The 27,738-nt window shown below is 47.4% G+C and overlaps 1 protein-coding gene across 1 annotated transcript in view; it reads right to left on the reverse strand.

The window, feature by feature from the left end:
• Positions 1-14,459: 14,459 nt before the first annotated feature.
• The window catches only part of LOC148435696 (sodium-coupled neutral amino acid transporter 3-like), a 137,015-nt gene continuing 123,736 nt past the window's right edge, over positions 14,460-27,738 (reverse strand). The window contains exons 11-16 of the mRNA XM_088465630.1: positions 23,324-23,403; positions 20,790-20,890; positions 19,162-19,286; positions 18,277-18,421; positions 17,680-17,783; positions 14,460-16,815 (exon numbers count right to left, since the gene is read on the reverse strand). Coding sequence (XP_088321756.1) covers positions 16,711-16,815; positions 17,680-17,783; positions 18,277-18,421; positions 19,162-19,286; positions 20,790-20,890; positions 23,324-23,403 — 660 coding nt within the window. The 3' untranslated portion in view covers positions 14,460-16,710. The remainder of the gene's footprint in view (positions 16,816-17,679; positions 17,784-18,276; positions 18,422-19,161; positions 19,287-20,789; positions 20,891-23,323; positions 23,404-27,738) is intronic.

Raw genomic sequence — 27,738 nt, forward strand, 5'->3', positions numbered from 1 at the left:
ATGGCAGTGAGGATATGATCAGTGAGGATATAACCAGTGAGGATATAACCAGTGAGGATATGACTTGTGAGGATATAACCAGTGAGGATATAACCAGTGAGGATGGCAGTGAGGATATAACCAGTGAGGATATAACCAGTGAGGATATGGCCAGTGAGGATGGCAGTGAGGATATAACCAGTGAGGATATGACCAGTGAGGATATAACCAGTGAGGATGGCAGTGAGGATATAACCAGTGAGGATATGACCAGTGAGGATGGCAGTGAGGATATAACCAGTGAGGATATGACCAGTGAGAATATAACCAGTGAGGATGGCAGTGAGGATATAACCAGTGAGGATGGCAGTGAGGATATGACCAGTGAGGATATGATCAGTGAGGATATAACCAGTAAGGATATGGCCAGTGAGGATATGGCCAGTGAGGATGGCAGTGAGGATATGGCCAGTGAGGATGGCAGTGATATGGCCAGTGAGGATGGCAGTGATATGGCCAGTGAGGATGGCAGTGATATGGCCTGTGAGGATATGACCAGTGAGGGTATGACCAGTGAGGATGGCAGTGTGGATGGCAGTGATATGGCCAGTGTGGATGGCAGTGAGGATGGCAGTGATATGGCCAGTGTGGATGGCAGTGAGGATGGCAGTGATATGGCCTGTGAAGATATGACCAGTGAGGATATAACCAGTGAGGATGACAGTGTGGATATGACCAGTGAGGATATGGCCAGTGTGGATGGCAGTGAGGGTGGCAGTGATATGGCCAGTGAGGATGGCAGTGTGGATGGCAGTGATATAACCAGTGAGGATATAAGCAGTGAGGATGGCAGTGATATGGCCAGTGTGGATGGCAGTTGCTGTAATTCCCCTATTTGAATTTTGGAATGTGCTGCAGACCCCCCTCTGGAGCCGCCATTAGGTCTTCCAGCTTCTGACAGTGGTGTGGTGTACTGAGGCGTCCACATTCATCGTGTCTGTGTATTACCGGCCAATATGAAACTCTACCGACTTAGTTTTCCAGCACGCCTGGACAATAATTACGCATTGTTCTAGCTGTGTACCGGTTCATACCGACATGTAAAACACAGACACAGGTGGGACTGTGACAAATTTCACAAAATTACATCAATTACTTTTAAAGTTATAAGAAAAACTTTGGGGCCAATAGCGAGTGAAACACCCTGTATAATGAATCAATAATATTGCTTTCTTGATAAAATGAAATGATAGTTCCCCCCCCCAATATATTTATTAATAAAATAGTATCCCCCCATATAGAGAATGATCAATGTTCTCTTCCTCCTAATACAATACGAGATGTTTGTCCTCACGATAAGTGTATTGTGTGGTTCCTCTCCTCCTGGTGACCAGACAGCAGCATTCGGAGATATCTCACCTCTCACAATCAGCTCATTATATTTCTGCAGGTCTGTAGCAGGTCCTAAACCCATCACTTAGTACATCTGAGGTTTCTACACTTCTAATAGGAAAAATATTGTTAGTACTTTAATATTCTGTATTGTAAAGTTTGGATTCTCGGAGGGTTCCTGTCATTTTTGGGATTTAGTAAATCAGCAGCAGGACGCAATCCGGCCGGAGAACTGCTGTAAAACCACAGAATAATTAGCAAAACCATTTAGCAAATATACCCCAATGTTTGCCACATCCAGTTGCACTTTGACAGATAAGAGCTGTCCCAGTGTATACACACTAAGGTAGTACTGGCAGTACAGTCAGCCCTGATGTCCCCTCACCTGATGTAACCTATAAATGAGGTAGAACAGCGCAGCGTACCTCCCAACATATGGGATTGTCAATGCTCGAGAGGGACGTGGCTTTGTGGGGAAGGAGGCATCACCCCCCCATTTATCTTTGGGGGGTGTGCCCAGCACTACCAGGCCCTCCCCTGAACTGTGTAGACCGGGCTTATGAAGGTGGGATGGCGGGACAATCCCCAAAAATCAGGACAGTTGGGAGGAATGGAGTAGTACATTATAAGAAAAGATGAAACGTTTCTTAAAATGAAAGGGGTGATTCTAAATGGTCACAGACAATTTATCAAAGTGGCACCTCTAGGGCGTCTACAATCTTTCCACACGCCTGTATGACCTCCTGCAGAGTATAAGACTATCTCGCTAAGACTATTCACTCTGCTTTGTGAATGAGGCCCATCGTGTGAAATAAACGTTGTGCAAACTGCTGGTTATTGCTCTTTTCCCACCATATTTTCTATCTGCTGTATTTAGTCCAAATTGCCCAACAAGCAGCCAGAACGCCATCTTTGTAGAAGACGCCATCAACATCCTGTTTTTTACCTCACTAATACAAACTACCAAATTTATCAAGTGCCGGTTTTGCAAACTGCGGCCAAAAAAAACCACGAAAAAATGAAGTCTCTGTTACAGGTAAGAGAGCGCGAATACCAGCTATCCATCTGTCTGGCCAATCAGGAGGAAGCTAATACATTTATTATGCTGGCAGTCATTATCTGATATGGTGGCTAAAAATCTTAGTAATTAACTGACGAGGGCAATATTATTTAATGATTATATTAGGGGTCCAAATTACTAAATTAGTGGATTAATAGACCATTATTAATTAATTATATTAAGTTGCCAATATTAAAAGTTTGCTAATAGGGCACATAAAATGTATTTATAGGAGGGGGAAACTATTAAATGTTAAATGTTTCTCACGTCATAAATACATTTTTATTGGCCCTATTAGCAAACATTTAGGGCTGAATCCAATTAGCCGCGAAAAGCCAAGCTGCGATGGTTTAGCATTCGTGTGTTTTAGGCGATACTTTATCCATGCGCACTCCCGTTTATCTCCGTATTCAATTCCATAAAGGCCCGAAAAGGCAAACAGGGGAAATCGGTGAAAAGCGAAAATGGCGAAAAGTCCCTAAGATTTTGGGGAAATCAGTCTGTACCCCAGAAAAAGCTGCACTAGCATTATAAAGCAATATAGAAGTGTCCACTCCTAATAGCCCCAATAAACGTGTTTTGTGTCAGAATTGGCTCTTATATGCATAAATGTTAAAAAATTATAGAAAGCCATTTTCTTTGGGAAAATTAAGTACCGAGGTCACATTTGGGGTACATGAAAATGGGTACGAGCATATTTTGAAGTCTCTAAAGTGAGGATTTAAAACTCTTAAAAATACACCTGCAGCAGCCTCGTGCAATCCCAAAAACACCTGTCCTATCCATATAGCCCCCACAGTACCAGGCCCCCCACTTTGTACCCATTTTCCAACACTTTAATTTTCGCCAGAATTGGTTTTTGGACAAATGAGTCATTAGGGGGTGTACAAAGAGTTCTGGACCAAATTCCCACATTTACACCCCCAAATAGAGATTTTGCACCTCCAATTCGCGGCCTATACATAGAGAAAACTTTTCTCCTGTGTTTGTTTCTCAGGTGAAAACTCCTGGAATTGAATATGGAGATACTTTGAAAACAGGCGAAAAGTGGAAATCGGAGAAAACTTCTCCAAACGGAACTTTTTGCGGCTAATTGAATACGGCCCATAATATTGGTTCCACTTTTGAAAGTCAAACTGTCCTTTAGTAAATTCAAGTGTTTTTGGCCACTAAACGCTATGGCGATGCTTTCACTAGAGGAGCGATTTTTTTTGCCACTGTGCATGCGTCTGTGTGGAACTGCGCTGGGAGTCTATTCGTAGTGTGATTGACAAGCAGGGAGCGCTTGGGGGTGGTAACGGGGAGTGTCGGCTGAAATCGCAGTCGTGTCTCGACCATTTTGGGGGCGTGTTACATCCTGCGCCTGCGATCCCGTGCGCAGGAAACGGGGCTCTAGCATCTCCGTTATGCCAGCCATTTTGAGTGCCCATAGGCTTGAGGTGTCAATGTTTGTCTGATCTGAGTCCGATGCTGCATATGTCTACGCAATAGCGGACCGCTCAGATGGATCAGGTGGTTGTCTCAGTACAAGTGTCGCCCGCAGCTGTATTAGCATATTAGCATATTATTTTCGCACATCCACAGATACAAAAATTGCGGCTGTGGGAGAAGGGGCGTTTTAATATAGGAGAGGGCCCATGTGCAGGCTCAGTACGGACCCACTCCTCTCTGGCTGCGCAGTAGCGCTTGGTGCCAGAATCTACTGCTCATGTGCGGGTCTCAGGGAAAATGGCATCCGTGCCTTATTCCCGGGGACATCTTTACTGCACATGAGGATCACTGGGAAAATGGCCACCAGTACTATGGAGACTGCGGAGAGGTAAGTATAACTATATATGGGTGCAGAGTGTTCCACGCACACCCTGCACCCATTATCGGTACGCCATTGTGCGGGTACATTAGCATACAACTCTGAATCAGGCCCTTAGGAAGTAGACATGGGGTAAAGCCCTTACAGGGTAATGAAGGCCAGCCCCGATCTGCCCGTGTCCATGACGATGGTAAGACAGACTTCAAAGGGCACAACTACTTTTTAAATCCTGCGCATGATTAAGGTAGCACAAGTGTACGCAGTTGGATATCAGCAAACCAGATAACCCATCCTGTCCAATAAGATCCTGATTGTCCTAGTCGAGAAAACATATGCAAGAACGTTGAGCCAAGATTGGCACTAACAACTAAATTAGATAATATCTGTGGGTGCAGCCAGATTTGCTTCTTCGATAAAATAAATGTTCTTTCCATATCCATGGGAGTCACCGTTGTTGCCACTACTGACATGCTGTGCTTTTCCATTTCATCTTTTTGTCCTGTATAATGAATACCCTTTTAATCATTGTCTTATAGCTGTGACAGTTGCAGACTAGGATGAGGACGACCCTTCATCACATTGTCCTTTTTAACCGAGCTGCAGTGAACAGTCCAGGTAGGACAGCAAAGTATATTTTACATTCATATATGAAAAATCCACCTCTTGCTTTGAGTTTACCTTCATTGTTTTAATTAAAGGCCCATAACAGCAACACAGCTTTATATAGTAATATTCAAGTAATTACTTTGGCTATTTACAAACGACATTTGAGACACCAGCCTATAATCACCTGTCGGGAGGCATTTTAGTGTAAGATGAATTGTTACACGCTGTAATAACTGATCACATCTGACAATCCAATGTGACGTCTGGGTAACCAGACTCCCGAGCAGCTTCCAGTTAGGCGTAAGACTCGGCGCTATTGTGCAGACGTTCCCATCCGTCAACCTGTTGTGCTTGTTTTTAATGAGCCCCACGATAGCGAATGTCTGTTGAATGTAAAGTAGACCGTGTTGCAGGTCTATAAAAAGACTATGCGGGAATCACGCAGCTCTTTCCCATGGAGGATGGAGGGTGACCACATGGTGCACCCCCTCCCCTATTATCTGAGGTGCTGCCCTGCAGAGGAGGTCGGGTGATGGTGGTGAAGGTCACGCCATTCGGATGGGCAAAGGATTAAAGATAAAATGAAGATGTTTTGCTGCTGTATGACCTGGTGAACTTCACCCACAGCCCCAGCACCTAATTCAGTAAGTCCCCGGTCTGCGGATGAAGCTCAACCTGGCATATTGCCGAGGATAATAGCCGGGGCCAACAGGGCACAAAGCCGAGTAATGGACTGACGCAGCATAGAGTGAGATGGAGCTGGTGACTGAAAGTGATGGTTTGGCGTAGAGGAGAGGAAATGCGCCATTCTTTTCTCCATATTTGTCTTATTAAACAGACGCCATAGACTGATAATATCCATGGTCCAGTTCTGAAGCTCACGTGCTCATTGTAGGCGCTTTTGGCCATGGACATGGGTCTCTGACCAGTCCGCAGTGACGCAGCTGACACACATCGGGTCCGGCGGTGTCACCTTACTGCCATCTGCGTCCCTGCTGGCCGAATACAGCATTAGGACTGTAGTCACTCATCTGTAAACGTGCAGTTCCTGCTGTTCTGCATCATTGGGCGCCACCATTTTCGACAGTATCACATGATCCACCCTGACAAACCAGTCTCCAGCAACTCCAGTCACATGATTCAGCCAGGCTCCCAGTTCTAAGGGTGCCCTATTTACACCAGGAACTGCTGACAGCACATTACCAGAACAACTTCCTTCCCTGGAGATCAGTACCTAGGCTTCTGGTTCTGTATTGCATTCCTACAATATGTTCCAATTACTTGCTTCAGTATTGCTTCACAGCATTTTGCACCTGCTCGTTACTTGCTTCAGTATTTGCTTCACAGCATTTTGCACCTGCTCGTTACTTACTTCAGTATTGCTTCACAGCATTTTGCACCTGCTCGTTACTTGCTTCAGTATTGCTTCACAGCATTTTGCACCTGCTCGTTACTTGCTTCAGTATTGCTTCACAGCATTTTGCACCTGCTCGTTACTTGCTTCAGTATTGCTTCACAGCATTTTGCACCTGCTCGTTACTTGCTTCAGTATTGCTTCATAGCATTTTGCACCTGCTCGTTACTTGCTTCAGTATTTGCTTCACAGCATTTTGCACCTGCTCGTTACTTGCTTCAGTATTTGCTTCACAGCATTTTGCACCTGCTCGTTACTTGCTTCAGTATTTGCTTCACAGCATTTTGCACCTGCTCGTTACTTGCTTCAGTATTTGCTTCACAGCATTTTGCACATGCTCGTTACTTGCTTCAGTATTTGCTTCACAGCATTTTGCACCTGCTCGTTACTTGCTTCAGTATTTGCTTCACAGCATTTTGCACCTGCTCGTTACTTGCTTCAGTATTTGCTTCACAACATTCTGCAGTTCCAGTAACCTGATTCAGTATTTGCTTCACAGCATTCTGCACTATTTCCAGTTGCCTGCTTCAGTATTTGCTTCACAGCATCCTGCAAGAGTTCCAGTTACCTGTTCCAGTATTTGCTTCACAGCATTCTGCCGTAGTCTGTACATTTCCAGCACCAGTATTGCTTCCCTGCAATGTGTTCTGACACACTTCTGCAGCCTACCTCAATTAAGCTCTCAGCACCTAGTTCTAAAGTTCCTGCAGCCTGCTTCTATAGTGCAATAGCACCCAGTTCTAGTATCTCCAGCAGCCTGCTCCAGCTGTGCTTCTGGCACCTAGTTCTAAAGTTCCTGCAGCCTGCTACTATAGTGCAATAGCACCCAGTTCCATTATCTCCAGCAGCCTGCTTCAATTGTTCTCCCGGCACCTAGTTGTAAAGTTCTAGTATCTCCAGCAGTTCTAGTATTTCCGGCAGCCTGCTTCTATAGTGTAATAGCACCCAGTTCTAGTATCTCCAGCAGCCTGCCTCTATAGTGTAATAGCACCCAGTTCTAGTATCTCCAGCAGCCTGCCTCTATAGTGTAATAGCACCCAGTTCTAGTATCTCCAGCAGCCTGCCTCTATAGTGTAATAGCACCCAGTTCTAGTATCTCCAGCAGCCTGCCTCTATAGTGTAATAGCACCCAGTTCTAGTATCTCCAGCAGCCTGCCTCTATAGTGTAATAGCACCCCGTTCTAGTATCTCCAGCAGCCTGCCTCTATAGTGTAATAGCACCCAGTTCTAGTATCTCCAGCAGCCTGCCTCTATAGAGTAATAGCACCCAGTTCTAGTATCTCCAGCAGCCTGCTTCTATAGTGTAATAGCACCCAGTTCTAGTATCTTCAGCAGCCTGCCTCTATAGTGTAATAGCACCCAGTTCTAGTATCTCCAGCAGCCTGCCTCTATAGTGTAATAGCACCCAGTTCTAGTATCTCCAGCAGCCTGCTTCTATAGTGTAATAGCACCCAGTTCTAGTATCTCCAGCAGCCTGCCTCTATAGTGTAATAACACCCAGTTCTAGTATCTCCAGCAGCCTGCTTCTATAGTGTAATAGCACCCAGTTCTGGTATCTCCAGCAGCCTGCCTCTATAGTGTAATAACACCCAGTTCTGGTATCTCCAGCAGCCTGCCTCTATAGTGTAATAGCACCCAGTTCTAGTATCTCCAGCAGCCTGCTTCTATAGTGTAATAGCACCCAGTTCTAGTATCTCCAGCAGCCTGCCTCTATAGTGTAATAGCACCCAGTTCTAGTATCTCCAGCAGCCTGCCTCTATAGTGTAATAGCACCCAGTTCTGGTATCTCCAGCAGCCTGCTTCTATAGTGTAATAGCACCCAGTTCTAGTATCTCCAGCAGCCTGCTTCTATAGTGTAATAGCACCCAGTTCTAGTATCTCCAGCAGCCTGCTTCTATAGTGTAATAGCACCCAGTTCTGGTATCTCCAGCAGCCTGCCTCTATAGTGTAATAACACCCAGTTCTAGTATCTCCAGCAGCCTGCCTCTATAGTGTAATAGCACCCAGTTCTAGTATCTCCAGCAGCCTGCCTCTATAGTGTAATAGCACCCAGTTCTAGTATCTCCAGCAGCCTGCCTCTATAGTGTAATAGCACCCAGTTCTAGTATCTCCAGCAGCCTGCTTCTATAGTGTAATAGCACCCAGTTCTAGTATCTCCAGCAGCCTGCCTCTATAGTGTAATAGCACCCAGTTCTAGTATCTCCAGCAGCCTGCCTCTATAGTGTAATAGCACCCAGTTCTAGTATCTCCAGCAGCCTGCTTCTATAGTGTAATAGCACCCAGTTCTAGTATCTCCAGCAGCCTTCTTCTATAGTGTAATAGCACCCAGTTCTAGTATCTCCAGCAGCCTGCCTCTATTCTGTAATAGCACCCAGTTCTAGTATCTCCAGCAGCCTGCTTCTATAGTGTAATAGCACCCAGTTCTAGTATCTCCAGCAGCCTGCTTCTATAGTGTAATAGCACCCAGTTCTAGTATCTCCAGCAGCCTGCCTCTATAGTGTAATAGCACCCAGTTCTAGTATCTCCAGCAGCCTGCTTCTATAGTGTAATAGCACCCAGTTCTAGTATCTCCAGCAGCCTGCTTCTGTAGTGTAATAGCACCCAGTTCTAGTATCTCCAGCAGCCTGCTTCTATAGTGTAATAGCACCCAGTTCTAGTATCTCCAGCAGCCTGCTTCTATAGTGTAATAACACCCAGTTCTAGTATCTCCAGCAGCCTGCTTCTATAGTGTAATAGCACCCAGTTCTAGTATCTCCAGCAGCCTGCCTCTATAGTGTAATAGCACCCAGTTCTAGTATCTCCAGCAGCCTGCTTCTATAGTGTAATAGCACCCAGTTCCAGTATCTCCAGCAGCCTGCTTCTATAGTGTAATAGCACCCAGTTCCAGTATCTCCAGCAGCCTGCTTCTATAGTGTAATAGCACCCAGTTCTAGTATCTCCAGCAGCCTGCCTCTATAGTGTAATAGCACCCAGTTCCAGTATCTCCAGCAGCCTGCTTCTATAGTGTAATAGCACCCAGTTCTAGTATCTCCAGCAGCCTGCTTCTATAGTGTAATAGCACCCAGTTCTAGTATCTCCAGCAGCCTGCTTCTGTAGTGTAATAGCACCCAGTTCTAGTATCTCCAGCAGCCTGCTTCTATAGTGTAATAGCACCCAGTTCCAGTATCTCCAGCAGCCTGCTTCTATAGTGTAATAGCACCCAGTTCTAGTATCTCCAGCAGCCTGCCTCTATAGTGTAATAGCACCCAGTTCCAGTATCTCCAGCAGCCTGCTTCTATAGTGTAATAGCACCCAGTTCTAGTATCTCCAGCAGCCTGCTTCTATAGTGTAATAGCACCCAGTTCTAGTATCTCCAGCAGCCTGCTTCTGTAGTGTAATAGCACCCAGTTCTAGTATCTCCAGCAGCCTGCTTCTATAGTGTAATAGCACCCAGTTCTAGTATCTCCAGCAGCCTGCTTCTATAGTGTAATAACACCCAGTTCTAGTATCTCCAGCAGCCTGCTTCTATAGTGTAATAGCACCCAGTTCTAGTATCTCCAGCAGCCTGCCTCTATAGTGTAATAGCACCCAGTTCTAGTATCTCCAGCAGCCTGCTTCTATAGTGTAATAGCACCCAGTTCCAGTATCTCCAGCAGCCTGCTTCTATAGTGTAATAGCACCCAGTTCCAGTATCTCCAGCAGCCTGCTTCTATAGTGTAATAGCACCCAGTTCTAGTATCTCCAGCAGCCTGCCTCTATAGTGTAATAGCACCCAGTTCCAGTATCTCCAGCAGCCTGCTTCTATAGTGTAATAGCACCCAGTTCTAGTATCTCCAGCAGCCTGCTTCTATAGTGTAATAGCACCCAGTTCTAGTATCTCCAGCAGCCTGCTTCTATAGTGTAATAGCACCCAGTTCTAGTATCTCCAGCAGCCTGCCTCTATAGTGTAATAGCACCCAGTTCTAGTATCTCCAGCAGCCTGCTTCTATAGTGTAATAGCACCGAGTTCTAGTATCTCCAGCAGCCTGCCTCTATAGTGTAATAGCACCCAGTTCTAGTATCTCCAGCAGCCTGCCTCTATAGTGTAATAGCACCCAGTTCTAGTATCTCCAGCAGCCTGCCTCTATAGTGTAATAGCACCCAGTTCTAGTATCTCCAGCAGCCTGCTTCTATAGTGTAATAGCACCCAGTTCTAGTATCTCCAACATTATTATTATCTCTAGTATTATTGCAGTCAGTTCCAGATTTAACAATATACTGCTATAGTAACCTGTATGAGGAATAGCATTATTAAGACATCCAGCCCATACAGTTAGCCCAAGGGGCCCCAACCCCAATCAACAAGCCCCTAGTGCAGTGACAGCCCCATGCACAGCAAGCAGCGATGCTCTGTGTGTTTTGACACCTATCATAGCCAGCATTAACTTTTTTAGCGATTTGTGCTACAGTAGCTCTTGTGGGATATGACCAGGCGGGCTAGTCTTCCCTCCCTACTCCCTGTGTCCGGTTGTCCTGCCCAGGAGCACTTTTGGTAGGTGCTAAGCACTGCACATCGGGAGCAGCCCACAAGAGCTGCCGTTATGGAGACGATCTGACCCCGCCGTCACCATGTGACCCCTGTCATAGTCCCCCGGATCCTTACGCTCCATTCTGCACCTGGGAAAACCGATGCAAGGGGTGGAAATGTTTTTTTCTATTTGCCATGCAGGGTAAATACTGGTTGGTTTTCCATGTAGCCCACAATACTAGGCAGCTTTATTCTTATGGTGCATACACAAAGTCAGATCTGTCAGACGAACGATAAACGATTTGAATGATTTTACCAACGATTTAATGAACTACGAACGATTTCGTTATCTTACATGCGGGAACGTGAATCGCTCATCGTTGCAGGGACACGTCAGATTTTCTTTCAGATATGAATAATTTTTTTAAATCGTTATTGTACAAATCTGAAGGAAAATCTGACCGTGTGTACGCACCATTACACTGCTATTTAGGTGTCAGCTAGGACACATCCCTCCAAAATCTATATCTCTGCAAACATGAAATCTACGCCACCTGCAGCGCAATATGGTTTTAGCAAGGTGCAACGCTAGTTACTTGTTTTTGCTGTGCTCCCTCCTCAGAATCAGCCCCCATAATGTGTGAGACACTAGGGGGTTTATTTACTAAGCATCGGGTTCTAAAACCCAGCGGTTCTAGTCCTCTTTATGCCGGACATGTAGAAGGACAATGCTTTTGCTAGTCGTGTTTTGCTAGCCAGACATAAAAGCGATCGGAAGCGCAGGGTTTTGGAGTCTGACGCTTAGTAAATGAACCCCATGGTCTATAAACACTACGAGGGGGTTTCCGTTAATTGCAGCATTATAATGAGCAATCATTTTGCTACAACAATTGAATTTTGTGTAAAGAAATTAGACTTGAACTATAAACTACATTATGACTGAAATTTGGTGTTTTGTGACATGGGGCCACATGTAATAGGGTGAGAGTTTAGCGGTCTGAGAACAGGCAAACTCGCATCTTTTTAGATGAAAAAACTCACGATTTAAACTCTTTCAGATGTTTTCCATTTTGAAGATAAAACTCGACCAATGTAATAGTGTTACTGCTAAACGCCCACATTTTCTAACCTCTCACCCTATTATATTTGGCCCTTGAAATCTGTTTTGCAACAGAGTATAATATCCTAAAGGGCTATATTTACTAAAGTGAGTTTTTAGAAATGGAGATGTTGCCTATAGTAACCAGTCAGATTCTAGCTATTATCTTCTAGAAGGTGCTAGATACATGTTAAGTATAACCTGATTGGTTGCTATGGGCAACATCTTCACTTCTAAAACTATAAATATACCCCAATGACTAAATAAGAAGTGCATTTGTGCTCCTCAGCTGACAGTAGTTAGGATCTCAGGGCCTGATTCAGAGCCGCTCGTAAGCGGCCGCTCGTTCGTTCCGAGCGATGTTTGCACAACTGCGCATGCGTACGGATCGTAATACGCATGTGCGAACCAGTCAGTGCGGCCAAAAATCGTTTGTTCGCTAAATAGCGAATGCCTGCTATTTTGAGTGACAGGAGGAGGCGTATGTTGGTGGTAACAGGGGAAGGTGCTTGAAAACGGGGAGTGGAGATCCGATTGCAGGCGTGCTTAAAGGTCAAAACGGGCGTTTTATGGGTGTGCATAATTAATACAGCAGCGCCATTGACCACGTCACTGGGTTATTTTATAGTCAGAACTGCTCGCAAGATTGCGGTAGGAAAAACCAACCACAAGAATAGCGAGCAGTTCATACGCTGGTCGATGTACTCGATTAATCTAATAAATAGCGGACATGACGTAGGATGCGAGCGGCCAGGGGGCGTAGTTTTCAAAAAAACGACTGCAAGTTTTGTTCGCTCGTTCAGACCTAGAGGTGTGAACAGACCGCAAAAAGCGAACGGTTCATTTGAATAGCCACCCCCTTTTTTCAGAACGAGCGGGCGCAAATAGCGTCCGGCTCTGAATCAGGGCCTCAGTTCAACTTGGAACTGTATAAACGTACTTTGGAATTAGTTTGTCAGCTCAGTGGGCAAGTATCCATTTTTTATCTTTATGCAAGTCTGTGTGCCCCTCTGTAATTAATAATTAATGTTTTAGCGCCCCTTATCTCGTTATTAGGAAACACCACACAGGCAATAGGTCAATGGAATGGAGTCTTGTGGCTGAAGGACAGGCCCCACAGTGTGGGATTTTGGGAAATACATTTGTCACAGGTTTCCCTGCCAATTACACTGCAATGTGCCAGCGATGGGGGACATACTCTGTAATGTGCCAGCGATGGGGGACATACACTGTAATGTGCCAGCGATGGGGGACATACACTGTAATGTGCCAGCGATGGGGGACATACACTGTAATGTGCCAGCGATGGGGGACATACACTGTAATGTGCCAGCGATGGGGGACATACACTGTAATGTGCCAGCGATGGGGGACATACACTGTAATGTGCCAGCGATGGGGGACATACATTGTAATGTGCCTGCGATGGGGGACATACACTGTAATGTGCCAGCGATGGGGGACATACACTGTAATGTGCCAGCGATGGGGGACATACACTGCAATGTGCCAGCGATGGGGGACATACACTGTAATGTGCCAGCGATGGGGGACAAGGAAGATGTGTGAGTGACTTATACACAGACAGATGCAGGGTTGGCAGACATAGGAGCAGGCTGTACATCAGGGGACAGTTCCTGTGATCTGCCTGTCACAGGAAACAGCAATCTGTCACCTAGAACATACAGTACATACAGTTTACTGTCAGGCCAACCTCTATCACAGGAGTTTTAATGCCCCCACCCGATACTGAGTTGTACATTTAAAGGACCATTAAACCCCAAAGTTGGCGTTTTCATACATGAGCCGTGATGGGAATAAGATGCTGATCAGCGTTACCCTGAGACTCTGGTGTTACCATCCCACTCCATTAGAGACAGCTGAAGACCCTTCCACACATATCGGGCAGTGTCCTGATAGGATATCGCCCAGGTCATAAAGCCCAGAATGCCGTCACCTGAGTTACTGTGACATCACCGGCCCCACCCACATATACTGAATCAACCAATCTACACTAAGCATTTCTGTAAAGCAAGTCTACAAAGCTGTCAGTCCCTCTGTGCCTACTGTTAAGGTGCGTACACACTAGACGATATGCGATATCGTCTAGTGTGTCCCCGGCAGACTGTGCTCAATGTCATTCATGACTCTGAGCACACCCGCTGAACGATATCATTAACGATATAATTCAGCGCCGGGCTCTCTCCCCCATTCCCCAACATGCAGCAACCTAACGACATCGTCAGGTTGGCCCGCATGTCGTCGTTATCGTTCATCGTTTTTGTGTTAAAAATGGACGATAAAGTGGACGACTGAATGATAACGATATCGTTCAGTCGTCCACTTTAATCGCCCAGTGTGTACGCACCTTTAGAGAACCTCCTTCCTCCAAACAAGTAGCCTGCCGCAGAGGAGCCAGAGACCGTGGTGAATATATTTAGTATCTGCAGCTCACACAAAGCAGAGGAAGACATTTTGTTACTGACATCACTGAGGCATGAGGCACATCCTTATTTCACCTCAGCAATGCATCTACCATTGCTGCTGCCAGGCTATAACCCTAAGATTACTGGTAATAGTACACAGTAAATAAAGAATAAAACAAGTCACAAATCCAATTATATTGCTTTTATTTTTCACATAGAAAGATTCATTAAATTCTCTGGTATAAACAGGTTCCCTTCTCCAAAAAATAACTAATTTCATTATAATTTAATATGCTTATACTACATGAAAGCCTCATAGCCGACCCCGATCCCCTTCTTTACTCCAAGGTGGATGAGGAATCTAATATTCTATATTTTTATTAAAAAGTAGTTAAAAAAAGTACAAATAAGAACACAATGATAAATTACAGTTGTACAGATTGTCCTGGTGATATCAGTAAGTGAACAGACCGCAGTAGATGCGAGTAACGCAGCGTACAGCACACAGATCAGTAACAGAGAATGACAGCTATTTACTATTATATAGGGCGAAAACAGCCGGAAATGAGAAATAAAACATAAAACGGTGAAATAACCCATCAGAAAGAGGCGTATTCCTACTCACGCAAATACTGACACCATGAACGCTTACCTTAGTCCTTAGGTTCTAGACAGGACTGTTATGAAAAGTTCACATTACAGGGCGGAAAATGTTAAAATAGCAAATAAATACTGGAAGGGAAGTAACACAATACAAACTTACAATACATAAAATGACCTCAACCACATTACTAGAGGCTGAGCCACCAAACACAATCCCAAAACTGTCTGCAGAATAATGAGCCCCCTTCAGCTTAATTCACACTGGCAGGACTATGGGGAAATGTATAAATATGGGGAATTAATGCTATAATAAGCTACCTTTCCAGTACGTACTTTTATACATGAATTCTCATATTGTTTGTACCTAAAGATGGATTTTCCACTCCCTCAGAGACTTCCAACTATCAGGACTGTAAGTAACATAACAATCCCCCGGATTACACATCCATTTTGTCTAAGTTACAAAGCGCCACCACAAATCCCAACCATGACGCCTTAGCACAATGTTTTATTTGCAGGCCCAGTGCCGGAGTTGTGGCCCCCTCTGAACGGCATCATAAGGAAATAGGGACGTATTTGTTACAAAACTAACAATGAAAGTCATCAGGCTCACGTGACCGTTTGCAGGTTGCTGGAGAGGAAGTTGTTCTGGGTGACTGGAAGAATATATGACCTTATAGTGTGACTGTAAATCATTGCTAGAGATTTACATGGACCCTTCTTGTTCTGGCACTGAGGGGGTTACTAGATTTGGGCTCTCACTGGTCTCTGGTACTGGTCTCTCTCCCATCATGTTCCCCTCCAGCCACACGGAGGGGCAGAAATTATACAGAATACAAAACAGCTTCCGCTTGTTCTAGCAGGTCCCGTGGAAGATGTGGGCGTCCTGCTGCCCCTGGCAGGGGAATGAGATACAGAGGCCCCCGGGAACTTGTCACCACGCGTGGACGTGACTTGCTTTTATATGCGCTGGCTTTTGTTTGACATGAAATACCAGGCAGGCCTTTGTCTACAGCTCCGCAGTCCTTCTTCCATGGGATTTCCTTCTTATTCTTCAATGTAATCAACAGGTTACTGTGCGGGGTGGGGTCCCTGGTGGGTATGGCCTGTGAAGTAGGCTTCATTAGCAAAGGGGCCACCAAGGTCTGTGGAATGACCGGGGCTGCATATTTCATGGGATTTGCTAAACAAAACCCCATATTATTGGGGAAAAGTGTGGTTACAATGCTGGTCTTACGTCCGGGGGAACCTACTCCAGAAAATCCCGGTCTCTAATGTGAGTCTCTTTCTTCTTCCCCTAATTTAACTGCCCCCCCCCCATTGCTAAGCAGATCAGGGATGCTCACTACAGACCACTACAATACAGTTTAAGGACCCCCTCATCTGTAACTCAGCATAACAGTCATTGGGACAATATATAAACGCTTACTTGGAAGTTTTATCAGAGAACAAAGAGCGTGACTGCTCCATACACTTCTGTGCAGCAATAGCTGACCCCCACCCTGTATCTGTCACATGACCCCACCCTGTATCTGTCACATGACCCCACCCTGTTATCTGTCACATGACCCCATCCTGCTCTGTACAGCCCTCGTTTCAGCACACAGATGAGAGGGACTTGGCATCTATGGACCCTACTAGAGCTGGACATGTCACTTCTCCTCTCTCAGAAGGAGAGGCGCCAAATCTTCAGCCCCTTCCCAGGGCACATATGTAGAAGAACACACACTTGTCCCGACTGTGAATGATGTGCCAGCAGTGTAGTCACTTTGCATTGTTACGTCTGGGGATGATGGGGGACAGATGGGAGACAGACGGGGGAGAGGACGGGGACATTAGTGGGATCCGCTGCTTTTATGGTTTCCACTTGACCAGTCAATGATGATAAAACTGAGACTCATGATCATGAAGAGGAACCCCAGTGCAGCAAAGCAGGCAGCCTGTAACCAGACAATATATATATATATATAATTAGTCAGAGGAAACTATCCATAGGCCATGCCTCATACAGAACGTATTACACTACAGCCCTACATGCCCAGAGGAGGGGGAGCACTGTACGTGTCCCTGCAGAGGAGGGGGAGCACTGTACGTGTCCCTGCAGAGGGGGAGCACTGGTCGTGTCCCTGCAGAGGAGGGGGAGCACTGTACGTGTCCCTGCAGAGGAGGGGAGCACTGTAGCTGTCCCTGCAGAGGAGGGGGAGCACTGTAGCTGTCCCTGCAGAGGAGGGGGAGCACTGTACGTGTCCCTGCAGAGGAGGGGGAGCACTGTACCTGTCCCTGCAGAGGAGGGGGAGCACTGTACCTGTCCCTGCAGAGGAGGGGGAGCACTGTACCTGTCCCTGCAGAGGAGGGGGAGCACTGTACCTGTCCCTGCAGAGGAGGGGGAGCACTGTACCTGTCCCTGCAGAGGAGGGGGAGCACTGTACCTGTCCCTGCAGAGGAGGGGGAGCACTGTACCTGTCCCTGCAGAGGAGGGGGAGCACTGTAGCTGTCCCTGCAGAGGAGGGGGAGCACTGTAGCTGTCCCTGCAGAGGAGGGGGAGCACTGTAGCTGTCCCTGCAGAGGAGGGGGAGCACTGTAGCTGTCCCTGCAGAGGAGGGGGAGCACTGTAGCTGTCCCTGCAGAGGAGGGGGAGCACTGTAGCTGTCCCTGCAGAGGAGGGGGAGCACTGTAGCTGTCACTGCAGAGGAGGGGGAGCACTGTACGTGTCCTACAGAGGAGGGGGAGCGCTGTACGTGTCCCTGCAGAGGAGGGGTGTCACTGGTGAGTGGAGGAACACCTGGTAATCTCAGCCTCCTTACCAGAATCTTTGGCGGGGACCTCGTAGGCTCTTTGTCTTTGGGCATGATGCGAATATAGAAGACTGCTGGGAAGATGAAGATCAGACATGGAGCAGATGTGGCACCTGGAGAGGCAGAGACAGGTGTTGGTACAGGTGACATGCGGGGTAATGTTCTGCAGATGGCTACAGTCATTCAGACAATTCTGCATCCGAACGCATAGACAATCAGGATGAGATATGCCAATGAGCGTCAGTGGGTGAAGATCGAGGCGATGTCTATTGCGCCATGAAGTCACATGTTAGAGTGCAAGCGCGTTAGTCCTGTATAAATGAGGAGTATTTTAGGAGTAAAAAGAACAATGTGTCACTAAGATATGATCGGCAAGACTGTGACGTGGCGTCCGTACTTCTGCCATCATGTGCATTTCTCTCTTACCTGATTAAGGCTTATTTACTAACACTCTTCATCAACAAAAGCTGCGACATGTCACATATAACGTCTGCGCATTTACTACAGAAACATTGGCGCAGTGGTCACACGAGGAGAGGAACGTGCTCACGGTTCTGCGATAAAGGATGTGAAGAAGATTTCTATCCCAATCAGAATAATACTCACCGATAATCCCAAATATTCCCAGAATGGAGGGGGCAAAGATAACCAGCAGGTTAATTAGCGTAAGCAGCACTACGGCAATGATGGTGTGTCTGATCCAACTGAATTCCTTGTTCTGGAAGAGCATGTGCTGGATGGCACGACGCACCTGATGGAGAAGAGGCCAGGGAATCATTAGTACGTTATAACCAGGCCCCACGCACGGCTATCCTACGGGCTACACGCACAGCTAAGATCAGACTCGTATTCGCCCCCATGCATTGCACCATGGTTTGTCCCAGGAACATACTGCAGGGCCAGATTCAGAGCTGTGCGCTATTCCGATGGTCACGCATTTCAGAAATTATCGGTGGTCTGCGCATGAGTCCCAGACGCAATGCGCAGACGCGGTGATTGAATTGTGATTATGGTTGCCGTGAGGATTCAATCACAAATGATTGACAGGTAGCAAACGTTTCGTGGGAGGTAACAGGGATTGCCGGATAAAACAGAGGCGTCCTCCGGCCGTTTTCGGAGCGTCTCTGCGATCCTGCACGTGAACATGGCTCCAGCGGCTCAGGCACTGCGGCAATGCTGTGCGACAATAGACTCACTCAAGGAGTTGATGTTTGCATGATCTGCGCCCGATTCTGCGTATGTATCCGCAGGCTCCGCTGGGCGTCTCAATACAAGTTTCTGCTACGGCTGAATTAGCAAATGTTCGTACCGCTGCGTCAGCATTAGCGTGCAACTCTGAATCACGGCCAAAGTGACGTCTTCTTTTTGCTTCACTCCCAACTCTGATCAGCCCCATCAACGCTGAGCCCTGCTCGGGTCTGCGGTCACATCCGCCACTGCTCCTTTATATGGAGCTTTGCTGCTCATGTCTGGGATTCACCTCTCACTTACCGGGAATAACACGATGGGCACGGTGAGCGTGACAGCTGTGAGCACAGCCACGCGCACGCACAGAATCAGGATGTCAAATGGATCCACGTAGCTGTAAGTGTGCAGGAGCTCCGACTCCACGTGGCCTGTAGCAGGATATAAGAGAGGGTGAGTCACAGCGGGGGCGTCATCAGCGGGAGCAGGACAAGGGGGCACCATCAGCGGGAGCAGGACAAGGGGGCACCATCAGCGGGAGCAGGACAAGGGGGCACCATCAGCGGGAGCAGGACAAGGGGCATCATCTGCGGGAGCAGGACAAGGGGGCATCATCAGCGGGAGCAGGACAAGGGGGCATCATCAGCGGGAGCAGGACAAGGGGGCGTCATCAGCGGGAGCAGGACAAGGGGGCGTCATCAGCGGGAGCAGGACAAGGGGGCGTCATCAGCGGGAGCAGGACAAGGGGGCGTCATCAGCGGGAGCAGGACAAGGGGGCGTCATCTGCGGGAGCAGGACAAGGGGGCGTCATCAGCGGGAGCAGGACAAAGGGGCATCATCAGCGGGTGAAGGACAAGGGGGCACCATCAGCGGGAGCAGGACAAGGGGGCACCATCAGCGGGAGCAGGACAAGGGGGCACCATCAGCGGGAGCAGGACAAGGGGGCACCATCAGCGGGAGCAGGACAAGGGGGCACCATCAGCGGGAGCAGGACAAGGGGGCATCATCTGCGGGAGCAGGACAAGGGGGCATCATCTGCGGGAGCAGGACAAGGGGGCATCATCAGCGGGAGCAGGACAAGGGGGCATCATCAGCGGGAGCAGGACAAGGGGGCATCATCAGCGGGAGCAGGACAAGGGGGCACCATCAGCGGGAGCAGGACAAGGGGCATCATCTGCGGGAGCAGGACAAGGGGGCATCATCAGCGGGAGCAGGACAAGGGGGCATCATCAGCGGGAGCAGGACAAGGGGGCATCATCAGCGGGAGCAGGACAAGGGGGCGTCATCAGCGGGAGCAGGACAAGGGGGCGTCATCAGCGGGAGCAGGACAAGGGGGCGTCATCAGCGGGAGCAGGACAAGGGGGCGTCATCAGCGGGAGCAGGACAAAGGGGCGTCATCAGCGGGTGAAGGACAAGGGGGCGTCATCAGCGGGTGAAGGACAAGGGGGCATCATCAGCGGGAGCAGGACAAGGGGGCACCATCAGCGGGAGCAGGACAAGGGGGCACCATCAGCGGGAGCAGGACAAGGGGGCACCATCAGCGGGAGCAGGACAAGGGGGCATCATCTGCGGGAGCAGGACAAGGGGGCATCAGCGGGAGCAGGACAAGGGGGCATCATCTGCGGGAGCAGGACAAGGGGGCATCATCAGCGGGAGCAGGACAAGGGGGCATCATCTGCGGGAGCAGGACAAGGGTGCATCATCTGCGGGAGCAGGACAAGGGGGCGTCATCAGCGGGAGCAGGACAAGGGGGCACCATCAGCGGGAGCAGGACAAGCAGGTACAGAGGGGAGGGAAAGGCACAACAGCTTAGGAATCAGGAAAGGGCTAAACTAATGCAGGTAACAGAATGGAGGATACATCAGGCTCAGCCGTCTCCCGCATCACCGGGAATCTTCCACACACTAAGCTCATCCTGTTCTACCACAACGTACCATAGAAGGTGAGATATCCAAACAGGGCGGCCAGGAAATACATACAGTACATGACCGCGATGGAGATGTTAGACACTTGCTGCATCTTCTTCTTAGAGGCGCTGGTGAGATAGGATTGTGGCACTCAGTACACGTTACACTACACACCAATGTATCACATGTACACACATCAGTACACGCTACACTACACACCAATGTATCACATGTACACACATCAGTACACGCTACACTACACACCAATGTATCACATGTACACACATCAGTACTACAGGTGCACCACAGCTGAGGGAAATGCTAAATATACACACACAGGGGGTCATTCAGACCCGCTCGCGCAGGACGCCCCCTTTGGTGGGCGTGCCGGGGAGCTCCGTCGTGCGCATGCGCGAGACCCGGATAGCGACGGGCTCTCCGTCGCTCCGGGTCTCGCACCAAAGAGGGCGTGCTATCGATGTTGATTGACAGCACGCCCCCTTTGGTGGGCGTGCTGGGGGCGTGGTTGCCAGACAGAGGCGCCATGGGAACGCCTACCGTCTGAAGCCGGCCCCACTGACATCACTAGTGATGTCAGTAGGAGTGATTTTGGCTCTGATAGAGCCAAAATCACTCCTGGCCCTTTGCGGTTGAGAAACCCGACCACAGGGTTTCACTCGCAAGTCTGATGGTCGCGATGGTCTTGACCATCGCGACCATCATCATGGACACTCGCATAAGCTGTGGGTGGTAACCCACAGCTATGCGAGCGTCCATAAGGCCGCTCCATTTTCATGTAGGAGGGCCCTGGTCAGAGCGTCCGGCTCTGAATCAGGCCCATTGTACACAGAAATATTGTGCCCATCATGCACACATGATTCAGCAAGGATCCCAGCACGACTACACATGCATCGCAGTGCACGTACACGAACTAGCAGTGACTACGTAGAACCATCGAAGAGTGATTGACAGGAAGAGCCGTTTGTGGGTGGTGACGACGGGGTGGTTGGGGATACGCAGGCGTGCCAGTGAGTTTGACCGCCGTTGCAGGGACGTGCATAATTTATCCACTGCGCTGCCGTACGCAGCCCGAGGCCTCATAGTGTGCGATGCCGTACGCAGCCCGAGGCCTCATAGTGTGCGATGCCGTACGCAGCCCGAGGCCTCACTGTGTGCGATGAAGTTAGCAATTCCTGAGTAGGGTCAGAGCTAGTGTGCGTGAGGCTGCGATGGTACCGATGGTTTTGCAGTCTTGCTAAACATTACAGATGTGTGTAAGGTAAAGTGGGCGTCCTTATGTTGTGCTGCGGCGGCATAGCGATCGCAGAGGATTAGCATACTATCGCAGTTGAACTGCGTGTGTAATCGCTATTGCATTCGCAGTTGCGTTCCATAGAGAATCAGGCCCACTGTACACACAATTGGAGTTCATCACATAGCGGCCTATTTCCATGTGAATTTATCCAATGTTAATGCACAGTGCATGGAACCAGCATCTGGCAGTGTCTGCATGTTCCTAACGCAATGCGAGCTAGACGGACTCCTGGGCCTCATTTCAAACCAATGAATAAACCAGATTCTGTTTTGCAGGATGCAAAGACGGATCCAGAGGGGGTGATTTAGCCTAGTCCCGCCTCCTCCTGCACTCTGATTGCAGGATGACCAGTACCATCCACCAATCAGCCTGCTACAGCCGCTGCATGCTGTACGGCTATGTATGAGGCGCAGGAAGAGGATATAGGGCCTGATTCAGACCCACTCGCGAGCGGCTGTCCGCTCGCAAGTGGGTCGATGTTATGGACTGAGCATGCGCACGACGGAGGGAGCTCCGTCGTGCGCATGCGCCAGACGCGACGAGCGAAGGAAAGTCCTTCGCTCGTTGTGTCTGATCAAAGGGGGCGTGCTGTCGATGTTGATTGACAGCACGCCCCCTTTGGTAGGCGTGCCGGGGGCGTGCCTCCCTGACGGGGGCGTTCCCACGGGAACGCCTCCCGTCAGAAGCCGGCCCACTGACATCACTAGTGATGTCAGTGGGAGTGATTTTGGCTCTGATAGAGCCAAAATCACTCCGGAGCTTGCGGTTGAAAACCTCAACTGCAGGCTCCGGCTCGCAATTTCGATGGTCGCGATGGTCACGACCATCGCGGCCATCAAAATGCACGCTCGTATAGCCTGTGGGTGGTGACCCACAGCTATACGAGCGTCCAGGAGGACGCTCCATTTTCATGGAGGGCGGCCCTCATTCAGAGCGTGCGCTCTGCTCAGAGCGTACGGCTCTGAATGAGGGCCATAATGTGCAGCCACAGGCAGTCTACCCTGGATCCACCACTGGCAGGATGAGATACGCACATCAGTCTCTAGGGGGCGTCCTGTTGAGCAGGAGTTGAGTGGTCGTATGGTGTTAATAGGCAAGTCCTATAGAGAGCTACGTGTGCACAGAATGAAATAGGCTTTGAGTGTGTGTTCTGTAAATGACTCCCTATAAGCATCCAGTACAGTCACAGCATTGACAATACATACAAGCAGCATCCCCACCGCGCCGCCATCTCTGGCATACTCACTCCTTCAGCTCTGTGTATATGGGCAGCACCTCTGGGTGACACACAAACGCAAAGGCCATGATAGGAATTGTATACGCGGTCTGCAGAAAGAGCAGAGAGATCAGGGGACATTACAGTCAGCACATTATCATTACAGTCAGCACATTATCATTACAGTCAGCACATTATCATTACAGTCAGCACATTATCATTACAGTCAGCACGATCTCATTACACCCAGCACATTATCATTACAGTCAGCACGACATCATTACAGTCAGCACGACATCATTACAGTCAGCACGACATCATTACAGTCAGCACGATATCATTACAGTCAGCACGATATCATTACAGTCAGCACGATATCATTACAATCAGCACATTATCATTACAGTCAGCACGATCTCATTACAGTCAGCACGATCTCATTACAGTCAGCACGATCTCATTACAGTCAGCACGATATCATTACAATCAGCACATTATCATTACAGTCAGCACGATCTCATTACAGTCAGCACGATCTCATTACAGTCAGCACGATCTCATTACAGCAAGCACGATCTCATTACAGTCAGCACATTATCATTACACCCAGCACATTATCATTACAGTCAGCACGACCTCATTACAGTCAGCACATTATCATTACAGTCAGCACATTATCATTACAGTCAGCATGATCTCATTACAGTCAGCACGATCTCATTACAGTCAGCACGATCTCATTACAGTCAGCACATTATCATTACAGTCAGCACATTATCATTACAGTCAGCACATTATCATTACAGTCAGCACGATCTCATTACAGTCAGCACAAAATCATTACAGTCAGCACGAAATCATTACAGTCAGCACGATATCATTACAATCAGCACATTATCATTACAGTCAGCACGATCTCATTACAGTCAGCACGATCTCATTACAGTCAGCACGATCTCATTACAGCAAGCACGATCTCATTACAGTCAGCACATTATCATTACACCCAGCACATTATCATTACAGTCAGCACGACCTCATTACAGTCAGCACATTATCATTACAGTCAGCACGATCTCATTACAGTCAGCACATTATCATTACAGTCAGCACATTATCATTACAGTCAGCACGATCTCATTACAGTCAGCATGATCTCATTACAGTCAGCACGATCTCATTACAGTCAGCACATTATCATTACAGTCAGCACGATATCATTACAATCAGCACGATCTCATTACAGTCAGCACGAAATCATTACAGTCAGCACGATATCATTACAGTCAGCACGATATCATTACAATCAGCACATTATCATTACAGTCAGCACGATCTCATTACAGTCAGCACGATCTCATTACAGCAAGCACGATCTCATTACAGTCAGCACATTATCATTACACCCAGCACATTATCATTACAGTCAGCACGACCTCATTACAGTCAGCACATTATCATTACAGTCAGCACGATCTCATTACAGTCAGCACATTATCATTACCGTCAGCATGATCTCATTACAGTCAGCACGATATCATTACAGTCAGCACGATCTCATTACAATCAGCACGATCTCATTACAGTCAGCACGATCTCATTACAGTCAGCACGATCTCATTACAGTCAGCACATTATTATTACAGTCAGCACATTATCATTACAGTCAGCACATTATCATTACAGTCAGCACATTATCATTACAGTCAGCACGATCTCATTACAGTCAGCACGATATCATTACAGTCAGCACATTATCATTACAGTCAGCACGATCTCATTACAGTCAGCACGATCTCATTACAGTCAGCACGATCTCATTACAGTCAGCACGATCTCATTACAGTCAGCACGATCTCATTACAGTCAGCACATTATCATTACACCCAGCACGATATCATTACAGTCAGCACATTATCATTACACCCAGCACATTATCATTACAGTCAGCACGATATCATTACAGTCAGCACATTATCATTACAGTCAGCACATTATCATTACAGTCAGCACGATCTCATTACAGTCAGCACGATCTCATTACAGTCAGCACGATCTCATTACAGTCAGCACATTATCATTACAGTCAGCACATTATCATTACAGTCAGCACATTATCATTACAGTCAGCACGATCTCATTACAGTCAGCACGATCTCATTACAGTCAGCACGATCTCATTACAGGAGATGGAACAATCTAACAGTTTTATCACGTGCAGCAAAATTATCACAACAAAGTAACAGTCTGCATGGCCGCTGTCTGCCGCGTTCTACTGCCGTGCAAGAGGATGGACGGTGTAAGGGAGAGACCAGCCTACGCTAAATAATACATTATATATACACACACAAATCACATTGACGGTGGCACTCAGGGATTTGAAAAAAAGACGACACAGCCATCACCTTTATAGTCGACGTTTCAAGAAAGGTGATGGCTGTGTCGTCTTTTTTTCAAATCCCTGAGTGCAGCCATCAATGTGATTTGTATGTCAGGTGTATTTAACACCAGTCATGGAGGGCAACGGGGTAAGATACTGACATTATATCTGTATATATATGTGTGTGTGTGTATATATATATATGTGTGTGTGTATATATATATATGTGTATGTGTGTGCATATATATATATGTGTGTATGTGTGTGCATATATATATATATATATATATGTGTGTGTGTGTGTATATATATATATATATGTGTGTGTGTGTGTGTGTATATATATATATGCACTTGTGAGAAGCAAGACGGAATAAGATATGGGTGAATAATACAACATATACAAACTAATAATGCCCTGCTGAATCGTAATGGGATAAAGTGAGTACAATATAACAAATTGTACTGGGTATAGACGTAAATGGGTTATATGGTATCATTGTACACGTGTTATGTCACCCACCCATTATCCCAGTCTTACATCTCAGTAGTACACCAGCCAAACTCTAATCCCCCTGACTGTATCATTGTACACGTGTTATATCACCCACCCATTATCCCAGTATTACATCTCAGTAGTACACCAGCCACACTCTAATCCCCCTGACTGTATCATTGTACACGTGTTATATCACCCACCCATTATCCCAGTCTTACATCTCAGTAGTACACCAGCCACACTCTAATCCCCCTGACTGTATCATTGTACACGTGTTATGTCACCCACCCATTATCCCAGTCTTACATCTCAGTAGTACACCAGCCACACTCTAATCCCTCTGACTGTATCATTGTACACGTGTTATATCACCTACCCATCATCCCAGTCTTACATCTCAGTAGTACACCAGCCACACTCTAATCCCTCTGACTGTATCATTGTACACGTGTTATGTCACCCACCCATTATCCCAGTCTTACATCTCAGTAGTACACCAGTCACACTCTAATCCCTCTGACTGTATCATTGTACACGTGTTATATCACCCACCCATTATCCCAGTCTTACATCTCAGTAGTACACCAGTCACACTCTAATCCCTCTGACTATATCATTGTACACGTGTTATGTCACCCACCCATTATCCCAGTCTTACATCTCAGTAGTACACCAGCCACACTCTAATCCCTCTGACTGTATCATTGTACACGTGTTATATCACCCACCCATCATCCCAGTCTTACATCTCAGTAGTACACCAGCCACACTCTAATCCCTCTGACTGTATCATTGTGCACATGTTATATCACCCACCCATTATCCCAGTCTTACATCTCAGTAGTACACCAGCCACACTCTAATCCCCCTGACTGTATCATTGTACACGTGTTATATCACCCACCCATTATCCCAGTCTTACATCTAAGTAGTACACCAGCCACACTCTAATCCCCCTGACTGTATCATTGTACACGTGTTATGTCACCCACCCATTATCCCAGTCTTACATCTCAGTAGTACACCAGCCACACTCTAATCCCTCTGACTATATCATTGTACACGTGTTATGTCACCCACCCATTATTCCAGTCTTACATCTCAGTAGTACACCAGCCACACTCTAATCCCTCTGACTATATCATTGTACACGTGTTATATCACCCACCCATTATCCCAGTCTTACATCTCAGTAGTACACCAGCCACACTCTAATCCCTCTGACTGTATCATTGTACACGTGTTATATCACCCACCCATTATCCCAGTCTTACATCTCAGTAGTACACCAGCCACACTCTAATCCCTCTGACTATATCATTGTACACGTGTTATGTCACCCACCCATTATCCCAGTCTTACATCTCAGTAGTACACCAGCCACACTCTAATCCCTCTGACTGTATCATTGTACACGTGTTATATCACCTACCCATCATCCCAGTCTTACATCTCAGTAGTACACCAGCCACACTCTAATCCCTCTGACTGTATCATTGTACACGTGTTATGTCACCCACCCATTATCCCAGTCTTACATCTCAGTAGTACACCAGTCACACTCTA

This window comes from Taudactylus pleione, unplaced genomic scaffold, assembly GCF_031769625.1.
Source record: "Taudactylus pleione unplaced genomic scaffold, aTauple2 ptg002059l, whole genome shotgun sequence".
Classification (NCBI taxonomy): Eukaryota; Metazoa; Chordata; class Amphibia; order Anura; family Myobatrachidae; genus Taudactylus; species Taudactylus pleione.